This window comes from Fusarium flagelliforme, assembly GCF_020744385.1.
Source record: "Fusarium flagelliforme strain FIESC 12 MPI-CAGE-AA-0113 chromosome Unknown B0J16scaffold_6, whole genome shotgun sequence".
Lineage (NCBI taxonomy): Eukaryota > Fungi > Ascomycota > Sordariomycetes > Hypocreales > Nectriaceae > Fusarium > Fusarium flagelliforme.
This window is the reverse complement of record NW_025763508.1, coordinates 2246825-2262166: the sequence shown is the minus strand read 5'-3', so window position 1 is coordinate 2262166 and position 15342 is coordinate 2246825. Positions and strand designations below refer to the sequence as shown.

Genomic DNA, 15342 nt, shown 5'->3' with positions numbered 1-15342 from the left:
AACTCTTCTGTAATAAGTATTAGAAGAATTAGCTTCCGAAAGCATAATAGATGAAATAATTCAGTCACTTTATGCCAGCTTAGGCTAGCACTTAGGCCACTTTATTATGATAGATAGTCTAAGCTTTAGAGGACAATTCTTCTGTTACCCATCTGCCTATACACCCACGGATCTGAGTTCAATTCCACGCCGACCCCCTTACTCAACGATGCTGAAGGGAACTTAGTATCTAGAAGAATAAATGATATTAACTTTAATGTTATAAATTCACATTGGACCTGACAGCCTAAACCACATTAGACACAGTGGAAGATCCACTCATCAAAGCTACTCACAAGCTAAAAAAAACACCAAGCCAGCGCGACTACTGTTATGTATGTATGTCTACGTTAGAAGCAACTTTAACTTGCAAACCCTGCCGATCATCACGACTCGGGCGCTAGTGGTCTAACGTTCCGATCACCAAATAGAAACCGCACATGATGGATTGCGTAATTATTCTGGTCTATTTCAAATCAAAGCACAGAGCGAGCAGCTATCATTCAACCGATTGATCGTCTCGAAGGTCATAGGTAATGCGCGTACATAGAACTCACGCATATGTCATCATATCAAAGATTTCTGAGCATTAGATATTCCGTACGTCAAGCTCACCACGAGCAATATTTTGAAACCAAATTTCCCCAAACGCCTTCTAATGCTTAGCGGTGACGGTCTCGCCAGTCACCTTCTCAACATAAGCCTTGGCCCTATAAAGAGCGCGGTTAGTATCGGTCAGGCTAAACGATGTGGGCGGCACTTACATATCGCCAAATGCAACCATGCAGACAGTCTGCCAAATTCCCAGAGAGATACGGGGAGCAATACCACGGTAAAGACCCTTGACACCGTTGGTCTCGTAAATGTACTTGAAGGTGTTGCCAACTGTCATTTTCTTAGGACGGTTGGGGTCCTCCTTCTTGCTCTGCATCTCAACACGGATAACCTCAATGGGTTGGTTCCAAGCACTGAGACCACCACCAAGAGCACTGGCGATGATCTTCTCTCCAGCTGAGAGCTTCTCGCCCTCCTTTTTACCAGTCGCGGACTTAATCCAGCCCTCAGCGAGGCGCGACAATCCGAAGCGGCTACCCCAGTTGGTCATCTGGCGGATAGCAACGGCGTTAACACCCTTGTTGATACCACGAATACCCTCCTTGCGGTAGATCTCGGCGAAAGTCTGGAAGGTAGACTGGGGCTTGACACCAGCAGCAGCGAGCTTGTGCTTGGTGATCTCGACTGTCTTCATGCAGGTGCAGAAGCCCATAGTGGCATATGCCTGAGCAACACCACCAGTGACACCACCAAGGATACCACCACCAAACTCGGAAGCACCAGCGGAACGGGCGTAGTATTCGGCTTCGGAAGCGACGAAAAGGAGAACGGCACCCTTGGTGGAGGCTTCAATCCAAGCCCAGGGAATGAGACCTTGGAAGACTGCAGATTATGGGTTAGCAAAACATTGGGACGTGTTGAATTGGTGATTATCACTTACAGCCCAGAGGACCACCACGAGCCCAGACGCGTCCCAAGGCCGTAGCCATGCTGTCGCCGCGGTTCGCTGCCATTGTGGTCTTTACTACCTCGAGGGGCTCGGATTAGTTAGTTATGTTGATTCCACGTACCAGAGGTGGCTATTCACTTACCTGACCGAGGGTGGTAACCTCGAAAAGGTTGAGACCAGCGCCCAGAAGCAAGTTCGAGAACTTGACGGGCTTCTTCTCCAGCTTCTTCTCCCCGATGGGGCCTGGAAGATCGGTACGAATAGCAGCCATGACTTTGGGAGTGTCGTAGAATAAGGGGCCCTGACCAAGGGATTAGGGTGCTTCTTCGCTGAGGGGAAGGTTGAGAGGTTGATGGAAGGTTTGCGAGAGGTTGTGGAAAAGAAGAAAGAGAGAAAGAAAAGGAATCGGAGCAGGGAAAAGAGAAAGGGATAAAGCTAGAGGCGTGCGCTGGGAAGGCTTGGGAGGCTACGTGGGGGGGAAGGAGCCAGGACCCGGGAGAGCTAGGGACAGGTTGTAGGGATGAGGTGAGGTGAGGCAGGAAGGTACGTACTGTAGATTTGATGGATGCTGAGTCAGATCCAATGAAAACAGTTGAATTAGCTTTGGGGGAAAACGCTGAGCTTAGGTACCTCAGAAGCGAATAAGCAAAACAGAACAATAAGCTTGAGGAGGGGGAAGAAGCCGCCCGGGAAGGCACCCGATAAACGGAGGGGAAATATGTACCAAGAATGGGGATGAATTTGCGGAGGTCAATGGCCGAGGTTCAACTGGTTATGGACATGCGCATGCGCGAGAAGACCCGAATTGGTATTATTGAGCTCAGTCAGTCAGTCAGTCAGTCACTTTATTGTTTTGCATGTGTTTCGGCCTGTAATTGCTGATGAGGGGGAATGGAAGCTTCCTGGTAATGTTCGGCACGTTTTGTAAGGCTGACGACGCTATTCCAACCTAACACTGTTGTATTGTCTATTCTTAGGTAGAGGAGAGGAAAAGTGATTACTACCAACGACTGAAAAGCTGTGTATGTAATGCTGACCTTGGTCTCGCATACAGATTTCCAAACACCGATGACCCTATGCGGAACTTTTCGCCTGTTGTGCCTGTGCGACATGATTTCATTGGAAGCCGACAGCTCGTATGACCGAGATAAGATCGGGTTTGAGCTGAATCTCTCATGTGAAATCGAAATAGAAATCCGGGGGTGGATGTCCTGGGGTTCTGCCCGGCAGAAAGAAGACCGATGAGGGGGAGAAAATTGCTTGTGATTATGGATATATCTGACCTGGCTCGGGCATGTTTTCTTTTTATGATTCTATCACTCTCCCTCTCTTGTGAGACCTCCTTGCCGCTGCATGGATATCTCTCACTGCCCGCTGAAGCTTCCTGTGGCTGTTACAGGCTTGCAGTAAAGTTCATAATGCTTGCAGGCTGAGCTGAGCTGTCCAAGTTGAGGTCATGGGTACTCACTTACTACTCAAGCTCAAACACCTCCTCAACAGCTTTCAATCACCACCAAACCTCCAAGGAAATGCAAAACTATCCTTGAACTGAACCTCAAAAGATAGACATGCAGCCTCATCCACTTCTTTCTACTTCCCCATTCGGTAACACCATCAGCCACCCCCCGAAGATCGCAGCTCTCACCTCTATTTCCATCCAAGTCCCCCTGTGGCGCCAATTTAGAGGAGCTCTCAACGCCCCTCCTCCACTCAACTGTTGAGAGCTCGCGTCCACATGGGGATTTTGTCGGTGTAATCTCTCACCGAGACTACGAAGCTTGAACGTACCGAACTGAAAAGAATGCACCGGGCTCGATGCCTGTGGTTTCGGTGCTTTTCGCTACATTCTTTTCTTCTAGAGGGCATAACTTAACCCACCTATGAGAGAAGGCAGAGTTTATTAATTGGTATTGGTGATCACAACAGGATTTGCATTTGAATAAGAAACGAGGCCAGTAGGTACAGTCCCGAAAGCCCATCTTTTTTTAGTGCATGGGGTCAACGGACCCATTTTAAAAAAGCTTCAGAGCGCGAACATCGTGATTCTAAGAGCAATAACCAAGCAATTGTGATTGTGTCAATTGGTAACTACAGCACCATCAATACGCTGCAAGTAACAGGTTCACAAAATATATAGAAGTAACAGATTAACTGTCAAATCATTTCATTTCAATCGGCGCTCCAGCGACGACTTGCTCATTACTAAACTAAAACAGTCCCATTGTGTTGTACAAATGCCATTGACTCGGCAATCCATTCTGCCCATCTTCTGGACACAATTCTCCCATCACCTACTTTTTCCCTTTCGCTTTTAATTCCTTTACAGCTTCTTGACGATCTCAGCCCACTTGTCAGTGGAGAAGGACTTGGGTCGCTCGATGGGGGCACCGAGAGCGCGGTCAATGATGAGCTGGGGAAGGACACCAATGGCACGGGAGACACCGAAGAGGACGGTGTAGTAGCTAGCCTCAGTGAGACCGTAGTACTGGAGGAGGACACCGGAGTGGGCATCAACGTTGGGGTAGGGGTTCTTGGTCTTGCCGTGCTCGGTGAGGACACCGGGGGCGATCTTGTAGACCTGGGAGACGAGGTTGAACATGGGGTCGTTGGGCATCTTCTCCTGGGCGAAAGCGCGCTGAGCCATGTAACGGGGGTCAGTCTTTCGGAGGACGGCGTGACCGTAACCGGGGACGACACGGCCGGCGTTAAGGGTGGACCAGAGGTAGTCAGTGATGGCCTTGTCGCTAAGGTCATCGCCGACGGACTTCTTGAACTCGGTGAGCCAGTTGAGGACCTCCTGGTTAGCAAGACCGTGGAGGGGACCGGCAAGACCGTTAAGACCAGCGGCGAGAGAGAGGAAGGGAGAGCTGAGAGCACTGCCGACAAGGTGAGTGGTGTGGGCAGAGACGTTGCCACCCTCGTGGTCAGTGTGGATGGTCAGGTAGAGACGCATGAGCTCAACGAAGTCGGCGTTGTCGGCGAAGCCAAGCTGGTTGGCGAAGTTGAAGGAGTAATCCTTGTCCTTCTGGATGGGAGCAACCTTTCCGCCCTTGAAGACGTTCTGGTAGATGCGAGAAGCGATGTTGGGGAGCTTAGCAATGAGGTCCATGGAGTCCTCAAAGGTGTAGCCCCAGTACTCCTTCTTGTTGATACCCTTGGCGTAGGCCTTGGCGAAGCTGGAGGTGTGCTCGAGAGCGGTAACGGCCAGAGAGAACTGAGCCATGGGGTGGAGGTCGGTAGGGCAGTGGTCGATGAGCTCCTCGACGAACTTGGGGAGATCGGAGCGGGCAGCCCACTCGGCGGAGAGGTCGCGGACCTGCTGCTCGGTAGGGACCTCACCAGTCAGGAGAAGCCAGAAGAGACCTGTGAGATTTCTGTCAGCACCAAGAACATGCATTTCTGCGATAAATTGTACTCACCCTCAGGAAGGGGCTCCTTGCCACCGGGAGCCTTGGGGAGAAGCTCCTGGCACTCGGGGATGGTCTTGCCACGGAATCGGATACCCTCCTCAGAGTCGAGGACGGAACCCTCCCAAACGAGGGCCTTGATGCCACGGGCACCACCGTAGACCTGGTCAAGAGTGACCTTGTCAATGACCTTGGAACCATGCTCCCTATGAGGACGTTAGCTTGAATGTTCAATCGCTTGTAGGTTTGCCGTCGATTTTATGCAGGCATGAGGCTCGGGGTGGACCCAAGCTTCGGCAGACAATAAACCGAGGGGAGAGAATGCGACTGACTTTCGGAGGGCCTTGACCTGCTCAATCTTCTCGGGCAGCAGCTCGGCGAATCGCTCCTTCAGGGTCTATGACGATGACGATGGTTAGCATGTTGTTCTTGCATTGCGTATCGAGTCTTTTTTGTGCTCTCTAATGGATAGATCATGACATGACGTCCATGGATAGCAAGATTTTGGGACTCGACTTTATCCGAGGTTAAACAAAACATACCTGGGTCTTGGCGGAGTAGCATCGAACGGCGTTGAAGACAGAGCCATTGACGGGAGTAGAGCGGAGGGAAGCCCGGAGGGCAGCGTTGCTGAGACGAGTGACTGAAGCCATTGTGAAGGGAGGATGGATATGCAGACGAAGAGAGGACAAGAAACAGGCGGGTGTGCCGGAGGGAGGTCAGGTAGGTATATATGAGGGATGGAGGGGAGAAAAGTTATGGGGAGGAAGAAGTTCAGGTAAGGTAAGCCAAGCCAAGACGAGACGAGACGATAGGTAGAAAAAAGGCGCAGACAGTTTGATGAACAAAATTACCTTGGATACTGTGACATTGGTCCTCACCTTGGCTCTACCTTAGGCGTGAGTACCTTTACCTCTTTGCCTTTACCGTCCAGGCTTTAGGTCTCGCTCAGAACCTCGGGGACCGGGGGTACGGGGGGTACGGGGGGGCTCATGGATGGACATGAAGCATCAAGCGGAGCGGGACTTATGGGGCATACAGCCCGGTTTTCCCTCTACTTGACGGATTTACAGGGGGTCACCTAACACATTTTTTCTTTCCTGCACCTCTGCCTCACCTGGGCTGTCAGGGGTGTTGATGTCGTTTCTGGGGACAACCGTTGTTGTTTTCTTTTCTTTCTTTGGTTTCTGTCATGAAGATGATATTTTGGCAGCTAATAGCTTAGGTACTAAGGTACTACTCTGCGGGGCAAATTAGTACCATAGAGAGCTCTTCAGGGCATCATTTGTTGGAGAAGTGACTTTTTGGTTCAATCCAATCCAATCTAATCTGAGCGACGGTAGTCTCGATTACATTACATCACATCAGAGCTCGCTACTGCTCGCTTCACCAAAGCACAGCACCCTCTTTTTGACGTGCCCAGCTATGCATTCCGTCATCAAGTGCTTGATGGGTTGTATTTGCCAATACTCAAGACTGATAGAACATGAATCCAAGTCAATTGCAGTCATTATCAGAACTACAGTATTATTGGTGTATCTTTGAGTACCTCCAAGGTACATGGAGTACTGGATGGATCCATACCCATTGATTGCCATGCTGTCCTCTTTTCTGTATGAGGTTGCACAGGCCAAAAAAAAAATCATTACCTGGAAAAAAATAATTGAGCTACAGTACGCTACTTCACAAGAGGAGCATTTACCGCGGACCACCCCAACCTGCAAGCCCCAAAAGTTCGGACCAATCCTTGTCTCTCCTCTCCCGCCTCCTCTAATTCGACACTTCAACCAAATCGCCGAACAGAATGTAAAAAGGATGGGACCCCAACCAACCAAGCAGCCAACCAATCTAGATACAGGTCTAGGGGTTGTTGGTTATTTTTTATCTGAATCAAGACGAAAAGAGAGGGCTCACGGCTGCATCTCGGCACCAGATTCACTTGAATTGGTGCGTTCATTATGCAACGCCAATCTCTATGAAAAGAATATCTCTTCAACTTGTGACTACGCAAACCAATACGGAGATATGACCAAAGTATGAATTCAAGATCTGCCTGACAGGGTTCTGCTCACAGTGTTTACATTCATTTGACTGTCCACTTTTTTCATTGTAATAATAAATATAAAAGTCCAGGTCCAGGTCCAGGTTCATCATGACAACTTTCGGAACTATTGCGCTGCCGCAACTTACCCGCTTGTTCGCCGGTTATTCCATCCATGATAACGTACTCTGTCTTTAGTAGAAATATTGCTTGATCTCCACTGAACGAGCCCTTTTGAATGAACGAGTGGGGATGGTATCGCAAATGCCTTCCTTTCTTTGGCTCATGCTTCGGGGGACCTCGGTCATGCTGGCAGTTGTCAAAACTTGACGTCAGAGCCTAGGTGAACACTGACACTCGATACTAGAGCCAGATTCACCCTAGAGAGTGACAGAAAAGCTTCAGAGTGCAGGAATAAATAGATCGCGAACTGTTCTGATTCGCGACAAGTCTGGCTAACTAGTTGACTGACTACCTTAGTACTCGACCTGACCTTGACCGCTGATAAGAGCCAGAATTAGGTAAATAAAGACGCCCGAACCGAAACTACCGTGACCCATCGCCGGGCCTCCGAGTTGAACGCCGCAGAACTTCGGAGTGCCGAAGCTCCCCTTCCACCGGGTAAGCGATGTCCTTTACCGTAGTGATCATCCGGAAGTTTTTGTGCTGGCTGCGAGGACATTAACTTCCAGACATGAAACGTGAATTCTCATTCGTATCCTGTTTTTGTCAAACGTTCAACTCCAAGCCTCCAACTCGAATCAGTATTTCCGCACGCCCGGTCACCTCGGTTGCTTGGAAACCGCCAACATCGGTTATTCTTGTCTCTGATCTTGTTACATATACGTAGCAGCATCTTGGCATTTTTGTTTGCCGATTCATGTCATGTAGTTTAACAACCACGGCGCCTGTATCGTGGGTCTATTATCAATTAATATCTAGCCATGTGTTTCACGTACCGCTTCAAGGCCCTGGCGCTTGATACTAACTCTGGACAGAGACAGAGACTGCTTATTGCCGCCACGTCTAAGCCCAAAATTGTTTTCATTGAGTACTTGGCGTGTAAGCTTACGAACTTGAGATCGCGCTACTGCAGGACTGCTTTCTTTTTTAGAATGGTCTTTGTCAATGTTTGTTATATCGGTCAAGGCTCTATTACGCACTAGGTACCTTACTGTAACACAAAGTTCAGTACGGGTTCAAGACGGAGGTGTCGGGGAAGTCAGGCCGGTAACAGAAGAATTGTCCTCCAAGGCTTAGGCTGCTAAAATAAAGTAGCATAGGTGGTAATCTAATTTAGCATAAGATGACCTAAATTATTTCGTCTATTAAGCTCTTGCCTGCCAATTCTTCTGATACCTGACAGGGGTGTAGGTCAGACAAAGAGGTCCCTACGGAGAGCTAACTTAACACCTCGAGTACTTAAGTGCGTAGGGCTACTTATTGTTCAAAGAACCAACAAAGAAAAACTCGAGTCCGAGGCAGATGTCTTTGTAAGTAGGTAGTCAAACATAATTCTTCATTATATCGACTTTTCAAGAAGAGCATTGAAACTGGAAGGGTTTTTGGGTATCCACGTGATCTTGATAACACTTCTGGCACCGGATAAACTGACAGCGGAACGGGAAGATTTTTGACTGCCCAAGCAGGATATGGAGGAGTTAAAAAGGCTGCCCCACCTGTCACGCTCACTCGACTCAGCTTTCCTCCTCCCACTTCACATTTCCATCATCATCCTGCCGTCGCGCGACAATCTTCTTTACAACATTCATCACCCGCCTGTCGGAGGTTAATCCCCAAGAACGACAGCTCTCTTTTCTGCGCTGCTAGGCCAGATCGTCACTTCTTGTGCTTTCATCAACCATCTATATTTCTCGACTTTTTGTCTCTAGTACTGACAAATTCATCGACTCTGACAAACAGGACAGCATAGAATAAGGCAATCTCGCCTCTGCCTGTTTCTCCTGCCTTGGCTTAGCTCTTTCTAGCAGCCACTGCACACACAATCTTGTGACTCGTCGCGCTTCTGACGCAAAGCAAACAGTAGAAGAGCTTTTCTCGCAAGTCGTACCGTACCGTATCGTACTCCTGAGCTTCCTTCGCTTGTATTATTCTATTCTTGCGCCTAGGCCTTCAACTGATAACCTACCCACTACATTGTTGGGCTGCTCGTACTACTATTTCTTCGCCGGTCGCGACTGCGTAAAAATCTTCATCTGCCGAAAGCATAAGCGACGAAATAATTTGGTTACCTTAGGCAAGCTTAGGCTACTTTATTTTGGCAGTATAAGCCTTAGAGGAAGGGCCCGCTTTTTCGTACCTGATCATCGCGGCAAGGACTTTGGACTTTGCCCGGACAGGACATTTATTTGCTTTGCTTCTCTCGTGCACACATCGCCAAATCAAACCAAACTGTCATGGCTTCCGCAGTTGCGGATTTAGAGGCTGGCCTCCAGGCTATGCTCGGCCTGAAGCCACCAGGTGTATCTGGATCTCGCATTACCAGTTTGACTTCTCTTTGCGTTTCCAACATTCAGGTAAGAAAAACTCTGCCAAGCTCACATGTATATTTGCATCATACTAACTGCGTCGCGCAGTCCGAATCAGTTCTTATTCAGAAAATCTTCACACACTTCAAAAAGGCACCTGGAACACACAAGTTGGGGGTACTCTACGTCGTAGACTCTGTAACCCGAAAATGGCTCGAGCAAGCCAAGGCGCAGGCGCAGGCAATAGACAGCTCTGCCCCGGATGGAACATACGCCGCCGGCGTCAACCGAGTGACAGAACTCATGCCTGTTTTGATGAATGATATCCTGCAATCCGCCCCGGAAGAGCAAAAGGTACGCATATTTGACGATCGCATTACCCTTGTAGAGCATCGTGAAGCATCTTGCAAAGCGCCCGTGCTAGACCTCCATACTGCTTGCTATTTTGGATCGTAACTCACATAATCCACCGTATAGGAAAAGATTAAGAAACTCCTTGACATTTGGGAGAAGGGCCAGACATTCCCTACATCAATGCTCGAGTCTTTCAGAGAAAAGCTCAGCGCGCCACCACAAAGTACGTTTTTTCGGGCGTTCTGCGCTCTAGGTGACTTATCTTAAGCATGTAGTCTAACGTCGATGTTATAGATGAGTCAACAACCCCTCCCGGCAGCCCGCCCACGAATGCTCTCGGTTCGGTTCGAGGCAGCGCCTCTGCTACTCCTGCTCCTCCTGCCCCTACCGGCACATCTGTTCTTGAGGCTCTGGCCAACATCGCCCGTCAGAACACGAGTGCCCCAGCTAACCCACCCATGCCAGCTCCTGCAGCATCGTATAGTATGCCTTCTTCAGGCACACCGCAGCCGGTATCATCTGCCATGCCGCCTGTATCGTATCCTGCGACATCGCAGCCTGTGAGCATGCCTTCTATGCCCTACGGACTCCCTCATATGGCAGCCCAAAATGGATATGCAGGCTCTCCTCTAAACAACCCGAGTAACCCACCTCCTAACCCGCTCATCGGGGCCTTGTCTGGAGCCGCTGCTGCAGCCCCTGGTCTTGGACTTGATCCAAACACCCAGCAACAGATTATGTTGATTAAGGCGCTGGCCGACCAAGGTGTCCCATTTGATAAAATCCCAGCTCTGATCCAGAGCATGACTGGTGGTGCCGTAGCTGGTGCTGTTCCCCCGGCTCAGCAGCCTATGCCGTATGCACAAAACTCTCCCGTTCCTGCTCAGCCTGCGTGGGGTGCCCCTTCAGCCAAGCCAGATGATTCGCGCATGTCGGGCTATGGCCATACAAGATCACCTCCTAGATATAATGGACGCTCTCGCTCACGATCCCCTGATCGTGGCTGGGGTGCTCGTGGCTCGCCTCGGAATGGACGTGATCACCTAGACTATGGCCGTGACTCTCCCAACCGCGGCCGTCATGATGATCGCCGCGGAGGCGATTATCGCCAGCGTAGCCCTCATGGACACCGTGGTCGAAGTGAAACTCCTATTCACGATCAAGGTCCGGCCGAGAAATGGGTCGAGTACGATTCAAGCCTTCCATCAGGCCACATTAAAGTTTTCAGCCGAACACTCTTTGTTGGCGGCGTAACGTAGGTGTTTCTCGATTCCACAATATGTGAAGTATACTAACCATAAGAACTAGTTGCTCTGAGAGTGAACTGCGTGGCATCTTTGGCCGTTTTGGTACCGTACAAACATGTATCGTAAACAAGGACAAACGACATGCATTCGTTAAGATGCTCAGCCGACAGGATGCTGTCGCCGCTAAGCAGGGTACTGAGGATTCCCGTAACTTGGATGTACCTCTTCGTGTAAGTATTCTCGTTTTTCGTCTGCAGTTATGACATGAGCTAACGTTGGCAGACTCGTTGGGGTGTTGGTTTCGGTCCCCGAGACTGCAGCGACTATTCGACGGGTGTTAGCATTATTCCCATCCACAAATTGACAGAAGCTGATCGCAAGTGGATGTTGACCGCTCCGTTTGGTGGGAGCGGTGGACGACCCATTGAGACTGGTTTGTCGGTGGAGGAACCCGATATTGAGATAGGCGCTGGAGTATCTTCAAAGGCCATCAGCCGGCGCATGCAGACAGATAAGGGCGGTAGCAACGGGCCCAAGTCTACTCGTAACCGGGACGAGGACCTCTCCAGGTGGCGTCGAAGCCGTGACAATGGCAGCAACAACAGTCACCCTCGCCGAGACGATCACCGTGACCTTCCTCAAGAAGGACAGGGCTTAGCTTCCTCGTTCCCCTTCGGTATCGGCACGTTGCCAAACGGCATGCCCAACTTCCCCGCTGGTTTCTCATTTCCCGATCCAACCAACTAGAAATCCTTTTCGGGAGGGACGTGTGCAGTCACATAGATGATACCCAGGGCACGGAAATGGAAGGGCACTTTTCAGTTACATATTGGTTTCCCTATATGCTCTGGCTTGTGGAGATGGTGGCGTTGTTGGCAGTTTGGTACGGGTTCTTGCATTGCGTTGCCTTGAGCAGGCAATCAGCCGGGGTCGGCCGGTTTCATATAGGCGTAAGGCGTAGTGATGGCCAGACGTGTTTTTATTAATTAGTTAATGAGGGTCAGGAAGACCGCGTAGCTCTGTTGGCTACAAGTATGAAAAGTTATTTGCTGTTGAAATGTTCTTTTACTTGTGCCTCGTTCTCACCACTTGCTGCTTGAGCAAAGTTTGTGTATCCTGACAAACGCATGTATGATCATGCAACTACCCTCAGTTATTACACACTATTATCAGATGTTCTTGTTTTGTTCGTGTCTTTAAATTGATTGGAGTTTTGATGAGAGAGGTTTGTTATGAGCTTTTGCCATCAACTGTAGTCTTTTTGTTATGAAACTGGGATGCATCTGAGCAACGAGACCGCCTAGAAGCTTTGAGAGATGTCTTCTCCATGTCTAAGCTCATTAGGTATGATCTTGACCCTTTTCGACTATGCTGGGATAACTAGATAGCTCATTGTAAGTAAGTGTTGTGCTATTACAGTTTACCACAGGACTATCTGCAGGGTAAGCAATGTGACGTTTGGTCTTCAGGTCACTTCTGGATGTACAGATAGTGTCTTATTGTGAGTTTCTATATACTTGATTGAGACTATGTAACTGTTTGACGGATGCTGAGATGTAACAAAGCGACGCTGGATGTGTGTTGGTTTTTACAAACAAAGGCGGAGTGATGAAGTTTCTGTGACCGATCGGCTTATGTTGAGGATGAGAACAATCACCCAAAACTCATATTTCTCGAAGTCTTATACTCATGACAGAAGGCTTATACCATAAAGAGCTGTGATTGTTCATTGGAAGCATATAGGATTCCGATCTGTAAGATACGTCGTTCCGTTATCATGAAGACTGAGGGTCCGCAAGCAATACGTTCCCAGTAAAAGCATTCTCTAGCTCTCGATTGCTACTTCGGATACGCTCAGTAGAATCTTCATGTCTTTCCAGCAATGTCCTGTAAGCGTGTGCAGATGATACACTGCCGTAAGAAACTCGAGTTGAGGGCATGCCGCTGGGAGACGACTTCTGGGAACTCAATCACCACTGATACTGAGGAAGGCAGAGAGACTTCGTCTGGTGTTTTTATGTTAATTTCTATTCCCAAACATATGTTTCTTCTCATTTTGCGTCAACACTATGAGACTGTGGTTGCATCTCTATCTGTGTTTTGGTAAGACGGTATTGGGCATCTTCATACTCGACCGAATGATTACCTACTGCTTTATATGCCAGTAGTACGAATGACCTCCATCCATATTTGGAGAGTTCAGGAAGAAGGCCTTGTTCTTTTCTCTGGCAATCGTTGTTGACATAAATGAGTTTGACAGATTGGTGTGAGTTCAGGTCTCTGTTGTTGAAGGCAATGAACATCACCCAGTTGATTCCCTCCTTTACACTTGACAACTAGAATCCCCATACCTTGAGAGTTGAGAGTGTATCAAGGCGACTCAGAAATACTGGACTATGACTTGACCCTGCCATGAGCAGTCAACAACAGCATGCATTTCTCTCCCATCATTTCAATACGACCAGACTACCCTGTATTTAGCTAGCATCACAATTGCGCGACAATTTGAATCCTCACATTCATTGCATGACTCTCGCAAATTCTAATAAACTCTCATCTCCCTGCATTCCCAGTCTCAGCTGACACGGTCGACACGATCCAGATCGTCGCATCCCCTGAATAGCATTGACATGTACGGTGAATAACACCCAACCTTTCCTTATTGTCACTGAACCATGACCAACTAAGCGTGCCAAGACGACGCTTCACTCTTGAGTAAGTCCTTGAAACTGGCGATCAAAGAATGATTACTACCGTCGGTTGATACATCCTGTAGTTGGATGCTATATCATAGCACAGAGTCGTATAGAACCTGACTAGCAATTGACCGAGAGAGAGGTCCCAATACGTGCATAGATTAACCTATTGTCTATCGTGTTACGTATCTGAGGTTAGCTAATACTAATACAGTGAATGACCAGGTTATATCAAGTTCTCGAGCGCGCCCCATGGGGGTTGTTTGGGGTATAGTGCGAGACTTGTTGTTCCCCTGACTAGGCATGGATCATAATCGGTCAGGCTTTTGGACATAGTTTGAGAATTACGTATGGAGTTGTGTCTTTGCTATTACTGTTTGAGACATGGTATGTAAAAGTGACTCAAATGGACAGATAACAACTATCCTATCAATCCACCTTGTCTCGGCCCCAGCAGCACAAAAAAAGACAGGTAGCAAGCATACATAGTTACAATAATTATCTTTGACGCCCCAAAATTAGCATCAGAAATATCTGCCTGCCTTGTTCATGCTGCAGGTACCTTACATATCAGACTAACTTAGGTGGTATAAGTAAACCCTTTTGAGCACAAACTAATTATGATGCGGATCCCTTCATCCACAGTTTGGATCCAGCGCAATATCCCGCTGCATACCAATCAGAAGCCCATCAAAACGTATCAATTTACAGTAAAGACTCCGGGCTGAAACTAGAATAATATGCCGTCCTGCTATAGTCAGTCTAGAGGCCGCGGGTCAGGATGGAACACCCACGCCCAAAGCATGCGTTGTAATCTTACTCCATACCCGCCGATTTTCCTTCAATCGCAGCAGTCCATGTTCATATTGAGTCGAGTTGAGTTTAGTCGACTCAATTGAGTCCGAAATTAACGGAGCCACAATACAACGAGCCCCTTGATTGTGCATCCAAGTCATCCATACTGTACATACAGTACAGTACAGTAATTAATCAGTTCCATACCGCAAAAATGCAATCGCTGATAGAGAACAGAACTTGTCATACAACATCGGCAACTAATGGCAATCAATTCTTGGCTCTCGACTCTTGGCCTTCAACACCGGATGGCCAAGAGCCAAGAGCCAAGCAGCATCGCAACTTCTGAAGACTTGGCATCGGTAGTCACCGTCTTGGTTTTCTTGGTATATTGAATGATCCACGCTATCGTCTTGGAAGCATATCATAGGGCTATAGGAATGCGACTTCTTCATCATGGTTGATCCGAATCTAAGTTCTTTCAAAATGTTGATATGACGCGTCGTCAGCCATTGAGGCTTATGTAGTACTTGGAACACCTGTGTATCAGCGATACCAGGTCCATACGTAAGTAACGATGTTTTGTAGCCGGGAGTTTGTGCGACGGAACACAGCGTATAGATGAGGGAGAAGCCTGGTGCAATTGCGCATTTCTCGTAGTCGGGCGGGCCACGACGCACTATGCGTAATGATATGCGTGGCCGAGCATCTATCACGTACGTACGTATGTATAGTATTGTCTTGCGACGGTATATCATACATACTCAAGG

General features: G+C 48.5%; 3 protein-coding genes across 3 annotated transcripts; 1 reads left to right on the top strand and 2 right to left on the bottom strand.

The window, feature by feature from the left end:
• Window positions 1–359: 359 nt before the first annotated feature.
• Window positions 360–2101, bottom strand: B0J16DRAFT_176175 (mitochondrial carrier domain-containing protein). The gene is made up of 4 exons (XM_046122503.1): window positions 1686–2101; window positions 1535–1631; window positions 804–1476; window positions 360–749 (listed from the first exon to the last, which is right to left on the bottom strand). The coding sequence occupies exons 1-4, from the start codon at window positions 1812–1814 to the stop codon at window positions 695–697; spliced, it is 954 nt and encodes a 317-aa protein (XP_045980301.1). The 5' UTR covers window positions 1815–2101; the 3' UTR covers window positions 360–694.
• A 1535-nt stretch (window positions 2102–3636) lies between these two features.
• On the bottom strand, window positions 3637–5926 carry B0J16DRAFT_176167 (citrate synthase-like protein). The gene is made up of 4 exons (XM_046122502.1): window positions 5493–5926; window positions 5283–5347; window positions 4963–5156; window positions 3637–4906 (listed from the first exon to the last, which is right to left on the bottom strand). Exons 1-4 carry the CDS (start codon window positions 5601–5603, stop codon window positions 3864–3866), a joined length of 1413 nt encoding a protein of 470 aa, XP_045980300.1. The 5' UTR covers window positions 5604–5926; the 3' UTR covers window positions 3637–3863.
• A 3482-nt stretch (window positions 5927–9408) lies between these two features.
• Window positions 9409–11828, top strand: B0J16DRAFT_387550 (uncharacterized protein; the record flags this gene model as incomplete). The annotated part of the gene is made up of 6 exons (XM_046131688.1): window positions 9409–9528; window positions 9589–9834; window positions 9958–10057; window positions 10129–11089; window positions 11143–11311; window positions 11364–11828. The coding sequence occupies 6 exons, from the start codon at window positions 9409–9411 to the stop codon at window positions 11826–11828; spliced, it is 2061 nt and encodes a 686-aa protein (XP_045980299.1).
• Between the last annotated feature and the right edge of the window lie 3514 nt (window positions 11829–15342).